The sequence below is a fragment of the Eimeria mitis genome, genomic scaffold (assembly GCF_000499745.2).
Source record: "Eimeria mitis Houghton genomic scaffold, Emh_scaff76, whole genome shotgun sequence".
NCBI classification, from domain to species: domain Eukaryota; phylum Apicomplexa; class Conoidasida; order Eucoccidiorida; family Eimeriidae; genus Eimeria; species Eimeria mitis.
The window spans coordinates 186-11,793 of NW_024016075.1; the positions used below are offsets into that span (position 1 = coordinate 186).

The 11,608-nt window shown below is 54.3% G+C and overlaps 1 protein-coding gene across 1 annotated transcript in view; it reads right to left on the minus strand.

The window, feature by feature from the left end:
* Positions 1 to 1,991: 1,991 nt before the first annotated feature.
* EMH_0066120 (uncharacterized protein) overlaps positions 1,992 to 11,608 on the minus strand; it is a gene marked incomplete at both ends in the record, with an annotated part of 31,198 nt that continues 21,581 nt past the window's right edge. Inside the window, 10 exon segments of the mRNA XM_038023056.1 lie at positions 1,992 to 2,561; positions 3,387 to 3,595; positions 4,185 to 4,301; positions 4,839 to 5,258; positions 5,556 to 5,602; positions 5,754 to 6,248; positions 6,435 to 6,549; positions 7,363 to 8,029; positions 8,175 to 8,576; positions 8,834 to 11,345. Of these exon segments, the coding sequence (XP_037878910.1) occupies positions 1,992 to 2,561; positions 3,387 to 3,595; positions 4,185 to 4,301; positions 4,839 to 5,258; positions 5,556 to 5,602; positions 5,754 to 6,248; positions 6,435 to 6,549; positions 7,363 to 8,029; positions 8,175 to 8,576; positions 8,834 to 11,345 (5,554 nt within the window).

The window sequence follows — 11,608 nt, forward strand, 5'->3', positions numbered from 1 at the left end:
GGGAGCGTGACAAAGAATCCTACACACCATCTTCAGTCCGCCTAAGCAAGGTGACCGCAACCTCCTAGACAGCATCCAAATTCAGGTACGCTGGTCTGAATCACGCCCCAACATTGATGAAGAAAATCATACTGAGAGTGGGAGGACGCGATCTAAATCCACACGCACCGCGGCCTAACTCCCCCGAAAACAAGGACAATTCCAGCACACTCCATTTTCCACCCGCCTAAGCATGGTCTCCGCAACCTCCGACGTAGCATCCTGATTCAGGCATGTTGCTCTGAATCATGCCCAAACACAGATGGTGAAAATTATATAGCGACCTGAATCTGCACAAAGCGCCGCCCAACTGTGTCGAGAACAACGGACTCCACTCGTTGAGAAGCCTCCTCTCGAAAGGAAACAATCAAATTCTTCCAGCTGAAGATCGGAATTGCAGCATCCGCTGTCGAAGGGTCAACGAAATTTAATTTAAAAAGACAGCGGAGCGTCCACTGAACAACTTATATTGATTCTGCCGTCGGTTCTAGGTCCCAGTTGTCTCACCCGAGCCGCATTGCTACCCAGCATATAGAGCGGCTGGCGACCGAGTCAACACTTCCACTGAATCTTATTGAATGTGAGAAAAAGATTACAGACATTAGTGTGTAAACACTCAGATTTTGTTGATTTTCCGTCGTGGGTCCTCTGATCTGCGATATTCCTCGCTGCAATATAGCAGTTTCGCGTCGATGGTGCACGAGCCCAGGGCCCCACGCAAGTCAATGTATTTGCACGAACGGACGGCTTTTGGACAAACGATATTGGAAGTGTCGATCCGCTTTTCCCTTCCGCAATTTGTTTGCTTGATCATTCAATTAAAAATGTTTCGACATTATTCGTCTAGTCTATCCGCGCAAGGAGGTGTCATGCGACTGCCACAGACAGGTCTCCACCATGCAACTTGCTCTACACGGCACGAATGAATGTCTCGATGTGCTTGACGACCACTTAAAGCTTATTTATTTTCCAATTCAGCTTGTACTCTGCAAAGATCCTTGCTCTACAGCCCGTCTCTCGGACACTCGACACACCTCTTGGAACCAATGGTCAGGACCGCGAAGTTCCTTCAATTCAGGCGAACCGATCATTCAGTTTTCAACTAGTTACTATGGGCAGTTTATCCATGGGCAGTTTATCCAACGCCTCTCAGAGCACCTGGAACTCACCGTAGTCTGCAGAGAAGATTTCGGGCAGCACAGTGAGTGTGCTAGGTAGTGACCCAGACCCTAGTCTGAAGCCCCAACTACAACAACGAATGGCCTAGAAGAAGGAAGGAACAAAGTGCGTGAAAAGGGCTGTGAGTCGTCAGCTCGGCGCGACAAGGAGAAGCCTGGAGTCCTACCTTCGCTGTTTTGCTTTGGTTGGCCCTGGGCGAGCTGTTTGAGAAAGTTTAGCTTTGTACCTTTTCGGTATCGCTAGCAGCACCAGCAGCAGCGTGCGGGCAGTCTGCTCTCTGGGGGATGGGGAGTTGCAGCAGCAGCGATACATGTCTCCCTATATTTCGCTAATATTTCCCTTGCCTTCTTTAACCCGCGTCGCGTGGCTGTTGCGCTGCTAGATAGGTAGCCATTGAGACTACAGCAATAAGGCTGCGAGTTCGCGTTTCTGAGTATGGGCTTCATGTGCGGACCTCTAGAGAACGAATTTCTCTCTCCGCTTCGGTACACGTAGCGGACCGACGCTGATGCTAAGGCAACCGAGAACCGAACTAAAACATCCAACTAGCGAACGACGCCAAACCAAATCAAGATAAAACATGACACAAGTGAAATGAAGTACTGAAAAAAAAACGAGGGCGCGGAAAGACCAGAGAGGGTCTGTCTCTGGCGCCTCCAAAATGCATAATGAGTCAAGACAGATAAATATAAGCAGAAAAACAGCTAAAGCAACTTGAGCTTATCTTTAACAAATGAGAGAGTGAGGGTGATGCTGCTTGATCTGCTCCCCTATCATGACCGGCTGCTGGCGGCCTCAACCCACTGCCGAATTATGTCTCCTAACACCGATGGCAGCTGACGGGTGTCTCTTACCACTGCATAATAAGGGAAGGGAAAGTCATGCAAATACGGTGTCACTTCCATGCCACCCCCAGCCAGTTGCTGCACTTGCTTCAAGTCAAATATGCTTGTGCTGTGGGCGGGCGCCGCGGCCGCAGCAGCTGTGTCCTGCTTCTGCTGCTGCTGAGGCTCCGGATCAAGAATGAGCAGTAAAGGGATGCACCCCCGTGCAATCGCTGCATTCACCCACGGCCTGGCTTGCTCTTTGTTGAGCCTGCCGTCGGAGAGGATGAGAACCATGCTGGTTGTGTTGCTGCTGTTGCTGCTGCTGTCATGCTCCAGTTCGTGTATCGCCAGCTGCAGCAAATCAGTGACGGCAACTTCGTGGCTCTTGCGCGACTCCTCTTTAAAGCTGCAGCGCTGCAACAGACGCTGCCCGTCCGCTGCAGAAACCTGTGACGTAGGGTGTATGCACACCTCCGGTTTGGGGCCGCCAAATGTACATACGCTCACAGTGCCAATCTGCAAAGCCCACAGCGACAGACGCGCCCTACAGCACAACTTCCAACAAACCTTCGATAACGTACAACTCAAGTGTACAACTCTAGCCACGGCTGGCGCAGCCGCTTCTGCCGACGCGCTGGCGCGCCTCTTCATTAAGCACACAAAGCCGCAAAGTGCAAACCCATGCATGCAAATGCATGCATATAATACAAGGATATATGCAGAAATGCACGCAAAGAGGAGCATGCATGCATTCAACCATCGGATGGGAGCATGCAAGCGGCCAGTGCATGGACTCAACACCCATTGAAGCATGCAGGCAGACGGGATGCATGCAGATTACCACATCATGCAGCAAGGGATCAGCCAACGAAAACAGGCTGCATGCGAGCATGCATACATACAGTGTACTGGATGCGCTGCACGGACTCGGCTTGAAAACTACAAGAAAGCGTCATGGGGAGGCAAAGCCTTAGCGGCTATCAGTCCCTCTCTCATTTCGTTGTCTTCCTCGTCAGCGCAGCCATAGACAAAAACGGATACAAGGCAAAGCGGAAGCAGGAGCCGCAGAGGCGGCGTGCACGCCGCTGGCCGACGAGCACAGAAGAAGAAGCTCAGGGAAGATCAGAGGAGTAAGACATTCAACTTTATTAACAAAAGGAATACTCAGGCCCGACGGAGATTCAACGGCGGCCGTTCGATGAAGTCACGCCATTGCTTGCACCAGGCAGAGGCATAAATAGCCAGATGTAAAACATGTGTAGGTCAGGCATGGAGATACATGCGCGCATGCACGAGGGAGACAGGCGATCAGCGCTGTGCATAGTGTGTCAAAGAGCAAACCTGGAGGTGGTTGAAGGCCTGTGCTAGGAGTACGACAGCCTCCAGAGCACTAGCGGCTGCATTCATCTGCTGCATGGAGCTGCTGCAATCAATCCCCACAAGGACACGGTACTGAAATCCCTGCGGCCGCCGCCTGCGGAGCCAGAGGCGATCATCTCGCTGCGACGAGGCGACATAGGCCAACACCCGCCGAAGACTCAGCTTTTTCCCTGGAGAAACAAAAGACCGCATGCGTTTGCCATTGATGAGTTGTGTCCAAGAAATAAGAAAGCGGAGCTCTCAAGAACAAGCATATCGCTTGCTGGTGCTTTGCTACACCTGCTGCTGCTGTTTCTGAGCTGCTGCTGAGCTGTTGCCCGTGCATTCCCTTCATTGATGCAATTCGTTTTTTTCTAAGGGTGCAACGGTGTTGAAATAGAGAGGCCCCTTTAACAACAGGCCAGCAGGAACAGTCAAAGCATAGCATAGCAACCAAACAGACCAAACGAAGCCTACGCGCCGGAGTCAATGAACCATCGAGGCAAACAAAACAAAAGAAAAACTAACTAGATAAAGAATCCAATGGTGCACAGCTAGCAAAGGAAGCGCCAAACGCTTTATCACACAAGATGCCCTGGCTGCTCGCATCATATTGGCTGCCGCTCTCTCGAGGTAGGGAGTGGTACTCCGTTGCATTTGTCAGTCAAAGGGTCCATCAGCTGTGCACCCGTAGAAAACTTGGGTGATGCATAGATTAGGATATAAAGTCTGTGGGGACCTTTGCGTGCATGCATGAGCGATGCGTGCATGTGCGCATACCTGATCGGTAGCCTCCTTCCCAAGCCCCATTAGCACTCGGCTGCAGCACCAGACGGAGTGTTTCGCTCAGGCTGACGGCTGCCGCAGCTGTACGGCCTTCAAGAAGGTGCCAAAGAGCTGCACAGCGCCACAAAATCCACACATGCAGGCGCATGCAAGGCGTACAGCTTTCCAGGGCCGGCCTGCAGCCCCTAAATGTACGGCGTGTACACCGAGGACTGCACGCAGCAATGCGTTTCCTCATACGCACACGCCTTTTTCACAGCCGGAAGGCATCATACATACAGACATGCACTCAGAGATACATACATACATAGACAGGGTGCCACACACATACAAACACACACACACACAAACACACATAGATATACACATGCAATATGCATATGCATATACATATTACATATATATATATATATATATATATATATATATATATATATATATATATATATATACATGATCAGCGATATATGTATACGAACCTAGGCGTTGGCGTAATCGCAAACGCACGCCTTTGCCGCTGAAAACGTGCATGCATGCATTGCATTGGCCGACCCACGACCAAACGGGACGAAACCATCACAGCAAGTTATGAGAGATTTTAGACGGAGATCACATGCACACGCCTACTGCATACATGCTGTCGCTGACCTGCTGCGTGTTCAGGCGACAGTCCGTCCTTGCCTACGTCATCTAGAGACAACCTCTGTTGGAGCTCTGCCTCCATTTGTTTTGTTTTTGCTTCTTCTTCTTCTGCACGCCATGGATCTTGTTGGTTCTTAGCTTCTGTTGCGTCTCCCTCCTGCTGCTGCTGCAGCGGCAGCTGCTGCTGCTGCTGCTGCTGCTGGTCATGCGCTGGTGAATGCGTGTCTTGCTGGGGTTCAAGCTGCTCAAGGAGGCGTGCAGAAGCCTCATCCTCATCCCGAGTCTCCTCGCCTCCCTGGTCGTCTGTCTCCATGAAATCCGTGTTGTCTCCTACGAGTTGTGCAGACAGCTCGCGGGCCTCCCCCTTCTTCTCTGGCTTCTTCTGCTGCTCGGCATTAGCTACAGAGGATATGAATTTGTCTTCCACTGCGTTCACACATGATCCACGTTTGCCAGTAAAATAAATAGTGAATCATGAAGAAACCACCAACTGCTTGCGAGAATGATAATACTTTTGATGCTAACAAGAACGAAACACAAGAGCAGGCGCATGCGCATTGGCTCGCTTCCTCGGCGTAGCTCGAGGAGTTAGGCGGCCAGAGGAAATACGGCTGCCTGTTGCCTGTGGTGCTGCTATGGCTGCAGTGGATATGCTGGGGTTAAAACGGAGACAGCTAGGCGGTAGAAGGGTACTGTGGCAGCTGCGCTGAGGGAGACACTCACAAATCTGTTCTTCCGTTCGTCGTTCCCCTCCAGCTTCTGCCTCCTCCCTGCAAATCCACCAAACACCTCTAACTCTAAACGTTAATATCTAGCTAGGTCCTATACATTAAGGCCTTCCCTATCCAATAGCAAGATGCTTCACCTTCACCTCTATCGCCCGTGTTTAACCCCCAAGCTCTAAACCCTCAACCCGCTTACTTGAGGTCTGTCTCAGCCAGCTTTGCATTGTTGGCGCTCTGGAAGGCCGATGATTCTTCAGCCTCTGCAAAGGCTTCGTGAGTCCCTGCCGCCTCATCTTGTTGACAGACCTGTCCCCTCTGTAGCTGGGATTTCTCTTCACTTCCCTGGGGTGACTCGTCCCCTTTGTTTGGTTCCTGAGCAGCGATGTTTTCGTCTTCATCTATATCCTGCCTATCTTTTTGTAGCAGCTTGACTTGCTGCAGCCAGCGCTCCACCGCTCCGGCGTCTTCAAGCGGGTTATCCGGCAGCGAAAAGGGCGACGGGGGCTTCCGGCTGTCTCCCTGTTGGGATCCCCCCGTGCCGCTGTCGCGAGTAAAGGAGCCACCGTCTTTTTCTGCTGCAGCGGCAGCAGCAGCAGCATCTCCCCCGTCCTCCTCCCAGCCGTCAGCTCCCTCGTCGCCGACGTCTCCGCCATCTTCCCCGTCACCTTCCATTGTCTCCTGCTGCACGAGGCTGCATGCACCAACCCACCAAAAGCAAGCAGCACCAAATATAGAGCATCGCAGCCATCCCTGAAACTGTGCATGCGTCTCACCCAACCGTGCAGGTAGCAGCACTGATATCAAATCCAACAAAGGCAAAGCCCGCAGCAGCGAGGTCTAACAGTCGAAGGCCCATGAAAGATATACCCCTGCTCACCTGCCCTCCCCTTCTATGCCAAAGGCCTTGTGATCTTTCCTCTTAGGGGGCGTCTGTCGGCGCTGCTCAGCAGCTGAGGAATTTTCTTCTCCCTCATTTAGGGGAGCCGCTAGACCTGCAACAACCGGCAAAGCACATGCACGAACCCCAGCTGCAGCAGCAGCAACAAACCCATCAGCACTACCAGCAGCTCTTTGAGCTTCACGTGGCACATTTGTGGCCAGCATAAGGCTCGCACTATGCAGTCACCAGGCTCAACCCTAAAGCATAGACCCCACACTCCATATACTGATACAAAGAGATGCAAGTGCCGGACGGTTGCACTGTATACTGAGTGCAGGATGCCCCAGCTGCGCTTAAGGCGTTCCCTAATTCCTCTAAACAACACCACCGCAGACAGCCAGTTCAGTTCACTCTGAAAGCTGCGCTATCGAGTGTTCGGTGGGGCGGTTTCGGGTTGCCACAGGGACAAAGGGGTTGGGGAGAGCTGCGGCCTCAGCGACGCACTGACAGAGGCGCATCAATTCCTCTGTCTCCCTCTCTGGCTGCATCTCATCACAGGGCACCCTCAAGGGCCAAAGACCCCAAAGGGGCACTGCAGAGGCCTTTTCGTCTCATCGTCGGCAGCAGCCCCCCAACCCCAAGCCCCTCGGACACCTCGCAACACGCCTTATCCCCTAGACCCCTCAACAAGCCCTAAAACCTCAACAAATTTCCTGTGGTTGCTTTATACGGCCCTCTCAGAACAGCTGCAAATCCATAGTAGACCAGAAGCCACGCTACCAATTTCTGCTAGGGGCCCTGGGGCTTGAATTTGCAGCTTGCAACGAAAAACGCATGCAACGACAACTGCGACGCATGCAACGGCAACTGCAACAATAGCAGTAGGGCTAGCAGCAGGAGCACAAACTAGGCGCCGGCGACCTACCCTGCACCGATGGGTCCTGGTGGACATCCTTATCGTTGCCTTCTGTCTCATCTGCCTCTTCTTCTCCTGTCTCCTCCGGATCCACTTCCCCTTTCTCCTCAGCCGGCACAGGATCAGGCCCCTCCTCCTGAGTGTCGGCAGCACTGCAGCTGCTATCGTCTGCTGCATCTCCAGCTTCGTCGGAGGGTTGATTCTCCTGCATCTGCTGCTCGTGATCTCCTGTCCCCTGCTGCTGGGTCTCGATCGCATCAACAGCCATGTCCTCTCCCTCCCCTGTGCCGTGTCCAGTGTTGTCGCTGTCGTCTGGTGCAGCAGCATTTTCCTGCTGCTCTTCTGCATTGCCTGTCTCTTCTGGAGCTTGTGACGCCTCATCTACGCCGTCTCCTTCCTGCTCGTCTCCATCTAAAGCCACATCGTCTAGCTGCAGATCGTCTCCCCATCGATCTGTGGGGCCTTCACCACTAGCCTGCTGCTGCTGCTCCTGCTGCTGCTGCTCCCTGTCGCACGCCTCGTCTGCTGTTGCACTACCAGCTTCCTCTGTTTCGCTTCCTTCCTCTTCGCCATTGCCGCCTGTCTCCTCCTCCGTACCAAGGTCTCCTCCCCGCAACTTCTGTTCATAATGCGGGGCTTGCTGCTGCTCTAGTCCGTCGCCTTCCGAAGGAAGGTCCTGCAGCATCACCAGGGCAAACGCATGGAGCAAGCATCCATAAGAGCCAACGGTTACCACCAGACACCTACCTCAAGAGAGTGGGGCGGGCTTGCATGCAGTAAGAGAAAACACAGGGCCCCAGCAAAGAAATGCAGAAGTGTACCTCCAGTTTTCCCTCATCATCTCCCTCATCCTGGGTCTTGTCTGAGTTCTGCTGCTGTTTTTGCTGCTGCTGCTCCCCTTTTGTTTCCTTGTTGCCGTTGGAGATGTCATCGGTGTCTTTTGTCCCCTCCATCTCAACTTCTCCCTGAGGAATGCCCCCCTCTGTGTCGATCGTCTCCTCTTGTCGGTTGCTGTGCTTCTCGGTTTTCTCGGTTTCGTCATCAGATCCTTCATTTCCCTCCCACCTTTTGTTCTCTATCTTTCCTCCTTCTTGCAAGTCTACCTGCCCAGCGCTGTCCTCCAGTGGCTCCTGCTCCTGCTCTTGCATCTCGCCACCTGCCTGCGAAGCCGGGGGTGCCTCCGCCTCTCCATCAAAATCCATGGACACCTCTAGCGCCTTGTCCTGAATCGCACAATCAAAAGTCATAAACCCAAACCATGCAAGCATTCCTTCGGCCGTACGACACACACAGCACCGTCGTGTTTAGATCTTGGGTTTCCACCCGCATATGCACGCAGAGAAAGCTTTGCTTCAACGAGATATTCAGCGATAGGGAATAATTTGCAAGGCAAAGTAAACACGATTAGGGCTTAGAGTAATGAAATAGCGCTGAGACGGCGTTCAATGAAGAGCTGAGGGTTTAGGGTTTGAGAACGCACCTCTTCTTGGGTCTTTGGTTTTTCTGGGGGCTTTTGCTGGGGATCGGCCTGCTCATCTTTGAGACCATCGAACTGCCATTCGTCCTTTATTTGTTCTGAAGTGTCTCTGGCGCCGTCGCCTTCCCCCAATCCTGTCCCTGACACCCACTCGTCCTTTTGCTTCTCAGGTCTTGCAGCTGCTGCTGCTGCTGCCTCCTCCTCCTCGTTGCTCCGCCGCCCCCACCCCAGCTGCAGCAGCACCCAAGTCAGTTGCAACAGACTCAGACACAAACGAACTGTCCCCTCGAGTGCGTCGAACGCAGTCAAAACCACCGCTGCTGCTCGCTGCAGCGTCTGCAACACGACCACCCTTGCTATACTGCTGGTCTTCGTCGCTGCTGCAGCTGAGCCTGCTCCTGCCACGGCTGTCTGGAGCAAGGGGTGAGTCAGGCACGCTGGGGCTGCCATTATAAAGGCCTCAACAGCAGCAGTGCAGTCCCCGAAGGGGAAAAGACACTCGATAGACGGCACGGGCAGGCTAGAGAACACTGGCTGCTGCTGCTGCTGTTGCTGCTGTTCAGTGTCTTTCTCAAGCCCGCTGGGGACCTGCAGAAGGTGGTCCACTACCCGTTGCCCTCTGCACGCCGAGAAGGCCTTTTGAAGTGTCTCTGTTGCCTTCGCCAAAGCCGCGCCCCCCGCGCCGCTGCGGCTCCCGCTTTCCTCCCGAGCAGTCGCAGCAGCTGCAGCAAGAGCAACGCGTTGCGCATGCAGGACCCCACAGGCCCTGCGAAGACCTGCGGCTGCATGCGATGGTAGCAGACCAAAGAGCCCTTTGTCTCCCGACCCATGGTCTTCTTGTGTCGTCAGAAGACCGACCGTTTCCTTGCAAGCAGTATCAACCTCCTCTAGCCACTGCACTCGTACCCGCATGCAACGTGAATGCCTCTCTCCTGCTGCATCGAAGGCGGTCGAATTTGCACTGTAAGCAACTGCCGCGAGCCGCCGAGCCTCGGGGCTGTTCATGAGCAGCTGCTGCAGTGAGTCGAGCTGCTGCAGCGCCTTGCGAAGCGTATCCCATGCACTCCGCAGCTGCCGAACGTCATGGCGCAGCACGCGGGCCTCATCAGTCTCCGCTCCTGTAGCCGCTGCAGCAGCTGATGCTGCGGTTGCAGGCAGCTGTTCCCCGCCAAGGGCTGCTGGGCCATTAACGGCTGCTACAGAAGCAGATGCCGAGGAGGGGACAGCAAATGCGAGATCTAATGCATCATTTTGCGCTGCTGCCTCATGCAGCGTCGGTAGAAGGGCTCCAGCCTGCTGCAGCGCCTGCTGCAGTGTCTCTGCCGCTCGTTGCAGATTAAGCTGCAACGCGGAAGGCACGGTGACAGAAGGCGATACAAGAGATACCGCCGCTGCGTCCATTAATCCCTGGTACTGCGCGGCCGCCTGCCAGCAGCGTTGCCGCTGCTGCAATACGTGCAGCACTAGCGCAGCAGCAAACCCCAACAGCATCTCCCGCTGCCCCATCAAGTCTTTGTGTGGTGTTGCGAACTGCTGACACTGCATCAGCGTCTGCAGTAGCAGGTACCACTGCTGTGCAGCAGAGGCCCAAGTGTCCCCTAGTAGCTCCCCGATGGTCTTTGGGGCCTCCACTGCTGCATCTGTGGCTAACCAACCAGGCAGGCTCCCTTTGCTCAGGTTCCTGCGAGACACAGTGGCGGCTGCTCTGGCTGCGGTGTCGTGCTGCTGCAGCGCTGCTGCATCCTGCAGCGGGTGAGGTAATCCCGGCGGCCCGGGCAGGCCACTAGCGTCGTTGAGAGCGGCAGCAAATAGGCTTGAGTCCCCTCCGCACAGAGACAGACAGGGCAGCTGTAATTCCCTACGCAGCATTGCGCGAAGCTCGGCGAACCTTCGCTGCATCTGCTGCCGCGTCACCTGTCTCTTAGGCTTTGAGCGGCTAGCTGCCGTTGCTTTGTCCGGCTGCTCCTGCTGCTGCTCCTGCTGGCCTTCAGCCGCTGCTGCTGACGCTGCTGCTGCCTCCTTGACGGTAGCAGCGAAATCCTGGCATATAGCCTGCACCTCCAGGGCTACATCCGCAGCACTCGACGAATTGTCGTTAAACGCATGCAGGTCTTTTAAACACCTGTAGTCGACATCAGTAGCCTCTGCAAGGCCCAGGGAAAAGCTTAAGAACCTTCCCACAGCCTTCGCTCCTGCTGTTATAGTTGCTTCTGCTGTGTTTGCTGCTGGGGGGCCTGCTGCTTCTGGCGCAGCTTGTGCTGCCGCTTCTGCTCCTGCTGCTGCTGACCCTGCTGCAGTCCTCGTGCTTCTGTGGCAAGCAGCGTCTGCAATGCCTTCGACTGCTAATCGGGAGGCAGCCAGTGGGGACAGCAGCGGAAGAGAGAGAGCTGCAGCTACTAGCTGATCGTGGAGCTGCTGCTCCCTGGGCCCCACTGCTGCATGCATGAGCTGCAACAGACACCCATCGAAAGTCTTCACGTGCTTCGCCAACTGCACGTGAGTCTTGTGTACAGACCTGCAAACAAACACATAAGACACTGCAAGCACGGCACACGAAGTCACACGCAAGAAGCAAGACACAAGATGCGAAGCACAGGAGACAACACGCAATGGAAAAGATACAATGCAGAACACAAGGTGACAGGGGACGAGAGAGAGAAGACCATGTACAGTGAACGCGCTGCTGCTTTGACGCGGTTGGCCCTTTCAGCTAATGTCTTTCCAGGGTTTCTGCAGTACCCCTCCGGGGCAATGCAGACACCCTAGAAAGATACGAGA